At 41.2% G+C, this 7,858-nt stretch overlaps 1 protein-coding gene across 2 annotated transcripts in view; it reads right to left on the bottom strand.

The window, feature by feature from the left end:
- Positions 1–143: 143 nt before the first annotated feature.
- Positions 144–7,858, bottom strand: part of pdpr (pyruvate dehydrogenase phosphatase regulatory subunit) — a 23,805-nt gene continuing 16,090 nt past the window's right edge. For both annotated transcript variants that reach the window (XM_058751290.1, XM_058751289.1), the window contains 8 exons: positions 7,273–7,428; positions 6,137–6,270; positions 5,909–6,057; positions 5,432–5,544; positions 5,161–5,255; positions 4,927–5,016; positions 4,424–4,606; positions 144–1,924 (listed from right to left, as the gene is read on the bottom strand). In XM_058751290.1, the coding sequence (XP_058607273.1) occupies positions 1,520–1,924; positions 4,424–4,606; positions 4,927–5,016; positions 5,161–5,255; positions 5,432–5,544; positions 5,909–6,057; positions 6,137–6,270; positions 7,273–7,428 (1,325 nt within the window). In that variant the 3' untranslated portion in view covers positions 144–1,519. The remainder of the gene's footprint in view (positions 1,925–4,423; positions 4,607–4,926; positions 5,017–5,160; positions 5,256–5,431; positions 5,545–5,908; positions 6,058–6,136; positions 6,271–7,272; positions 7,429–7,858) is intronic.

Genomic DNA, 7,858 nt, shown 5'->3' on the forward strand with positions numbered 1-7,858 from the left:
CCTTCCTTAAATATGCAAAAGACTGATAATCAAAAGTCTGGCTTGTGAAACAAAGTCTACTATTAAATACAACATATTTTAAGATAATGCTTTTGTGAGAAAAGAGACACAACAAATACATAAAGCCTATGAATCCAAATGAGTCAAACCTTGATTACATATTTTATTTATGAAAATTAATCAAACATTTGTACAATATAATGATATAAATACAAAGACGACCAGAAGGATCATATTTACTGTATAATAGTCCTGTTATCTTTGTCTGACATTTAAAAAACACAGCAGGTACAAGCAAAGCATAAGGTGCACACCTGATCTCTCCAGCTCCGAATCACACGACAATCAGATCTCCAACAACAGATCATTCTTCTTAGATTCTCTACACAACCGATGCCTAACAAACTATTCTGTCTCGCACTGACAGATCTACACACACACACACTCGCAGGACAACATCAAATCAAGAGATGAGCGCAGTTAAAAGTACAAGTCACTGTGGCTGAATAAACTTTAGTGATTTACTTGCATTGTGTGCAATGCTTTACTCTTATTTCACCTCAAAGAAACCAGAAATTATATTTTGTACTAAAAAAAGAAACAGAAAAAGAAAGAACTTTGTCCTGAACATGTTTTTATTAAATTCCCCTCGTTGTAATCATTGAGTGGCCTTTCAAACACACCACCGATCCTCACTGTGCAAAGCTGCTTCTCATTTAAACATGACGTGCAATTCTTAGTGCATTTAAATATGATCTGGCTCTAAGCTTTTAAATAACCTTTAACATACAGATGATGTAAATATTATGCTGTCGACACCATCTCACGAACAGATTCACAACCAACAGATCACGTGATTCAGAACACAAGGCCATCCTGATGAGACGACACTATAAACAGCCTTTACTAGAGACACACGAGCAGAAGGACACCGAGACGAACACCAGACGACTTCATGTGCTTCACGCTGCGAATGCTGCAAGGCACTTTATAAAGCGTCGCTCCAGGATCTCATTAATGTCACATATAATTTACACGTCCCTCATTTAGTGTTATAGTCTCATTACAAAACAGTGTGGCACGAAGTGTGAAATTCTGCTCCAGTTCTCTCCAATTAAAATTCAACGCTTCAAACGGACACTGATTGTCTAGTGGTAATCTGACATATAAAAATACATCCCTTTATGTGAAACCATGTGACGTGGCAAAAAGCCAGACCTTGACAATGATGAGCAGAACAGGACTTCTTCAAGAAGACGTGACCGGACTATCAACAGAGCAAAAGTTCAACTATTTAGTAAGAAACACAGAAAGGCTTTCTTTCTAAAGTCAATTATGCTTTCAAATAACTGTCAGCTGTCAAAACTGGGCCGTGTCTGTTCACCGCGCAGGTGCTTCCTGACACACACCATCACACCAACAGCCCAAAAACACACATTTATAGAGCGCTGAAGCACACACAACGAGCGACTGCCGTCGAGAGGCTGACCGGTGACATCGGGTCCGCTGCGGCTCGTCTTCACTTGCTCTGGAAGTTGCTGAGCTCCATGTCGTCCTTGCGCCGCTTCTGCTGCGTGAAGAGCGAGCTGAAGGGGTAGAGCTTGGCTTTGGCAGGGAACCTCTGTCCAGCAAGGTCCAGCTCGTAGTCTCCGCGGTTGATGAAGTCGGCGGTGACCGCAGCCGGAGAGCCGTCGGCGTTGACGGGGCTCAGGAAGCCCAGACACACGTGGCGCTGGAGCGTGTAGCTGTAGGCGCTGCTGGTGGTCACTCCGACCAGCTCTCCGCTGCGGTAGATGGGCTCGCCCCACCAGGGCCAGACGTCCAGCTCCGTGTCGTGATCCTCCAGAACCAGCATCACGAAGCGGCGCGAGACTCCCTGCAAGCGCTGCCGCAGCAGAGCGTCCCGGCCCAGGAAATCTGTGTCCTGAGAGAGATCAGGGAACAACACAACACTCATCAAGCGAAGCTCCGCCAAATCAGCCAGAAAAACACAATTCACTGTACAACGCCGAACCTCACTGAATTTGCCACATTTTGGATGGAAACATCAAAAGTAGGACAGTACACCTGAATCAAAACACGATATGGACAGAGCTGGGTAGTAAACTTTATTTTAATTTTAATTTTTTTATGATTAATTGTCAGCTTTTCATTAAACTCACAACCCCCCTGCAGTTCCTTTACGAACCCTAGTTTGGGAAACCTTGATGTTATATAATGTTTAATGCACTTCATGTTGTAAATTACAATGAATGGAACAAGTGTTCGTACACTTTGCATTTTTTCCATCATTATGGTACAAGATAATGCTATTTAAATCAATGTAATAAATGAGTTAAATCAAAAGTAATCTAAAAGTAATCTGATTATATTACCTAAAATGTGTAATGTAACGGATTACGTTACTGACTACAATTTGTGTCATGTAATCTGGAATCAGTAACGGATTACAATTTGTAAGTAATCTACCCAGCTCTGGATATGGATTAGTGTCTGTAAATATTAAGCTGCAAAAATACTATTTAAATATGAATCCTGCATGCTCCTGTGTGTGTGAATGAATGGCGTCTGCCGCCTCACTATACGAGCACATATGAACACGATCTCTAGAACTGATCACTTCATGAGCATTTCACCTTTTCTTTTGAGAAAAACTATCATCACAAATACAAACAGAAACCTATAGGTGTTCACAACAACCTGTCAGAATAAAAGTTTGGTTTAACTTGAAGAAACTGTGACAGAAATATTTTACTTGGTGTAACGATACTATAGACGTCACAGTTACGTCACTCGCAGCTGCGCGCGCAGAAACTGCTAGAACTGTGAAAAATCCACAGAATAAGAGATAAAATGCACTGTTCTGCCTCTGGATGTCAGAATCAGAATACAAATCATTTTTATAGAATACTGTCGTCAAAACAACTCCATTATTTTTTGAGACTTTTTTTCTAGCAAATGCAACTTTATTTTCGTATTTCGGACTTTATAACTCGATTTAACTCAACAATAGTGAGTTTGTCCATTCTGTTACGAGTAATTGTGGCTGGAATAATAATGTAGCTGAAAAAAAATAGTTGCCTGCTGAAATTGAAATATATATTACATCTTCATGACTAGATACACGGTGAGTTTTACTATACACGATAGATGCGAGTCACTCAGGCGGAGGGAATCCTGTCAGATCGTCCATCCTTTGAGTGAGTACAGGTCGGCCAATCTGGTTTCGTCCGTTAAAATTAAACTTTTCAAATAACAGTTGCGGTCCCGGACAGTGAGTGACCGTACATATGCAGGTAAAATCGGAATTTCTCCAGTTATTGTTAAAAAAAAAAAACAAGCTAGCAGACTTCATAGCTAGCGTTAGTGAAGCGGTCAGGGGATCCCAGGCCACCACCGAAGCTCCGCCCACAGAAAAACATCAGAATGTTTACTAACAGGAAAAGGGTCTATTACTACTACTAATAAAACTATCATTAAAAATTATTTTTAAGGAATATTTACCAGAAAAACTACTTACCAGAATTTATTTATCAGAAAAATGTAAATACACAACACAGAATAACAAAATAAACTCATTTATTCAGAGATGCTTTTGATTATTAAAAGGTAATGCAACCATTAAAATGGAAAACAGAATTTGGTAAATTAAAAAAACTAAACATTTTAGAGGGGAAAAAAGTATTTCATAGGGCCTTAGAAATGTAATTTTTGTAAAAAATTTAATAAATTGCTGTTAAATTGTACAAGTTTGATGATTTCAATTAATTAGACATGCTTTTTAAATAATACAATTTAATTTAACCATTAAAACAGAGGCTAGAAGTAATTTAAATGAGAGAAAAAAATAATGGAATCCAGAAAAAAATAAAACTTAATAAATAAATAAATAAAACGGATTTCATAGGACCCTAATCATCACGTTACGAGCGCTGTGTGCTGAATAAACCCGGCTGCACAGAGGTCCCCGAACGCTTGATGTGAAGCGACGGATCTGTGTTTCACCGAAGCCAAGAAGAGTCGTGAGAAACCCAGCGGAGCTCAGACGCATCACAGAAAGGTGAACGCTATAATAGTCTACTGCCATTCAAGATGACCGATATAGTATATTTTTACAATATGTACAATTAAATACAGTTACCCTTCATTTTAAAAACATCATACTGACTTACAGCTGCATATGTGAGTGAATGCTGGATTATACCTGAAATGCGTATTCATAATTACAGGCCTGTACATGTAAACAGGCCAAAAATATGATTAGTTCTTGCTAATGGCCAGTGCACTAATCATCTGAGGTCTCCAGTACTGTATTCTGTATATGTGGTGCTACACAGGGAGTTATTATGTGGTTGTTCGAGCACTCTGGGTAGCTGTATGCGGTTGCTAACTGGTCCAAGTCGGAAGAAATGAAGAAACTGACCTTGTCAAACTTGACCCTGAACTCCCGTCCGCACTCCAGCGGCGTGGTGAACGAGTCCAGATCCTGCCCCCAAAACGCAAAGAACTTCTCAATCCGCAGGCTGCGCAGAGCGTAGTACCCCGCGTTCCTGATGCCGTACTTCTGCCCCACGGACATCACCTCATTATACACGTGCAGTGCATACTGGGAGAAGAAGAGCAGCGTCTCATCACTACAGCGTTCACACGGCCTCGTCACGTCTGCTTTCTCAGCATCTCGAAATCCTTGCACTAAGACTTTATCAGTTTAAAAGTAGTTCAGCTTTTAAAAACGTGTCCCGATACCCCTGCGATCTGTTTCATTTGGACACACTGTGTTTGGCTGTTTTTAGAGGCATGAAGACTCCAGAGTCGACAGCCTCTTACAGCACATCTCTATTTTTACGGTTTTTGTACAATGATTGTATTTTGTTCATTTTAGTACAGTGTATATGGTACAAGTAGATGTCAGTCGGAGTGATGTACCTCTATGGGAATATACAGCATGAACCCTGGTTCTCCCGTGTGCGTCATACTCATGACCCTGATGCCGTTAGCGTAACCCACACTCATTTCCTGCAAAACACAGCACAGTTAGTCCTCATGTGAACTCGGCAGCCGGAAGCACAGCGGAGTAAATCACCAGCTCCGAGCGCCTCAGTAATAACTCACTTCTGCTGATTTTTAATGCAAATATCTCAGCAGACGTGCTGGTCTCACCTTACAGAAGAGCGAGGGGAAGTGTTCTGGAGTCATGGACACATACGAGAGCTCAGACAACACGTCCATGGCTCGAGGACCGATCAGATTCAGAGCTGAGGAAAACACAGGAGTCAGAGATCCCCGCCATCAGCTCTTTAGGCCTTTATATAGCGGAGCGTTTCATTTCATACATTCACTCTCTAGTTACAAGATTAGACCATGTTTTACAGATTTCACGACACTTAAAATTTTAAAAACTTTGACATTTGTTTAGAAACACTGGTCTGACCGGTGTACTTCCAGCTGACGTCCTCCAGGTGGAGCTGGGGATCACTGGGCATGTGTTTCTTAATCCAAGACCAGCAGTGAACTTGCTGATCGGTGGGAGAAATTATGAAGAAACTGAAGGCAGAGAAGAAATGAGAGAACCAGTGGATGTCAATAATAAAGACCTGATTTGAAGATCTAACTGAATCTAATCTAATCAGCTGAGAACTGAACTGTTTGTGAATGCTTTACAGCATTTTCAGAAACAAGCAGTTTTGCTGGGTTTTGTTATATTGAATAATAATCACATGTTAAACAGTGCTCTGACTGCCAAACTGAACTCTGTCCAATGTTAGCTTCACAGATGATCTTGTTCATTTGCATTTAACACCGCAGCTCTGTGATTGCAATACAGTATCATATAAATCTGTTGTACTATAATGCATAAACCTGCAGCAGTTTCATGTAAGAAACTCAAACGAATCCCTCCCCGGGGCACCTGTTTTTGCTGAGGCGCACGACGCTGCAGTCGTTCTCGTAGCCTCCTCGGTGGTTCAGCATGCCCGTGTGGACGATGTGACCGACAGGAACGTCCAGATCATTGGCACACAGTCTCTGCAGCAGCTGCAGGGCCTGATCTCCGGCAGACTGACACAAACACAGACAGCAGTCACACACGGAGCCTGCAGACCTCTGCTAGCTCTCACAGAACACCACCAGGACTCACTGTGAGCTCAAACTTGGTGAAGGAGGACATGTCGATGACACACACCGCCTCCTTACAGCACTTCACCTCCGCACCCACGATGTCAAACCAGTCCGGCTTGTAGAAGGTCTTGCTCTGATCCAGCGCCAGCAAATCTGTGCGGATGAAGACATGGTGCATTATGGGACATTTCAGTTTTCTAAATGGTAAAATGTGCTGATCATTCATCTGCGAGAGTCCATACTGATCTCTTAAATGTTGATGAAGTACACTTCTAGTTCGAGGCTTGGACACAAATTTAAAGGTGTCGCATTCAAGGTATGAAACCTGACAGAAGTCTGTGAAAACCAGCCAGAAACTGTGCTTTCACTGACGATCCATAACACGCCAACCATACATGAACTTTAACAGGCACAGCACAAAACAAAGGATTCACTGATGAGGCCTGAAGCCGTGAGCCCTTCACAGCACAATTTAAGGAGCAAATATGGGAAGTGAACACATGATGGCGCCACTGTCCTGTTTTATATACCTGTAACTAAACTACATGCACTGCAGTGTTACTGTTTCATCATATTATCATCTACAGCATGTTTTTATTAAAATATTTATTGTAATGGTGTGTCTTGTGTTCGTCATTGTCATGTTTCAATATTTTTGCCACATTCAATATGTGACCCTGCAGCACAGAAGCAGTCATAAGCAGCACAGGTATATTTGTAGCAATAGCCAACAATACATTGTATGCCAAAAATCATTAGGATATTAAGTAAAGATCATGTTCCATGAAGATATTTTGTAAATTTCCAACCGTAAATATATCAAAACTTTGTTTTTCTCAATATTTTGTTTTTTTGCTCCCTCAGATTTGTCCTAGCTTATTTACTCAGCTTTCAGATGATGTATATAATCAAAGGTATATTTAAAAAGAAACTGACCATTATGACTGGTTTTGGAGTCCAGGGTCACATATTGATATTTTCTATATTTTTGCCACATTATAGAGGGTCCAGCGTAAGAGAGTGTTTAAACTTCTTTTTTTTCCTGGTAAATACATAACTCATCTCTGATCTGAGCACAGCAGTAATCATCCTGTACGTGTGACAGAAACGGTCAAAGCTGAAATGAACACGCGCTGATCAGACGTGGTTTCTCACCTTTCCCGGCTGGAACGAAGTACTTGGCTCGCTCGAAGCCGTGCTTCTCCATCCAGCGTGCTCCCTGCGTGTCCAAGCGGTCGTACAGCGGACTCGTGCGCAGCTGCCGACCCGTCTGGAAGTCCCAGCGAGGAACCTTCAGCTCGTACAGGAGCGCTGACGGATCACACACAGAACAAACCAACAAATAAACATCCCTGCAGCCCAGAGAAACACGCCTCAGCGCTCAGACTGAGATCAGGAAAACACACGTCTTCAAATAACGATGCACTACAGTGATGTGAGGTTTAAGGAGCTGTTGTCTACACTAAAATAAAAAAATTTAAAAAGTTGAGCCAACTTAAAATTTTAAGGTAACCAGCTTCAGCAGATTTTTGAGTTTGCTCGACTTATTTTTGTGGGAGATTCTCAAATTTTAGTTGTATAAACTTAAAACAACAAGTTGAGAAAACTCAAAAATCTGCTGAAGCTGGTTACTGGTTATTTTTGTAAAATAACTTCTGTTTTTGCTTTTCACATAAAAGAGTGGTTTCAGTTTAATGTTTCGCAGGCTCATTTATTGCTAGTAAATGCTACTGATGATAAG

This window comes from Onychostoma macrolepis, chromosome 18 (genome assembly GCF_012432095.1).
Source record: "Onychostoma macrolepis isolate SWU-2019 chromosome 18, ASM1243209v1, whole genome shotgun sequence".
Taxonomy (NCBI): Eukaryota; Metazoa; Chordata; class Actinopteri; order Cypriniformes; family Cyprinidae; genus Onychostoma; species Onychostoma macrolepis.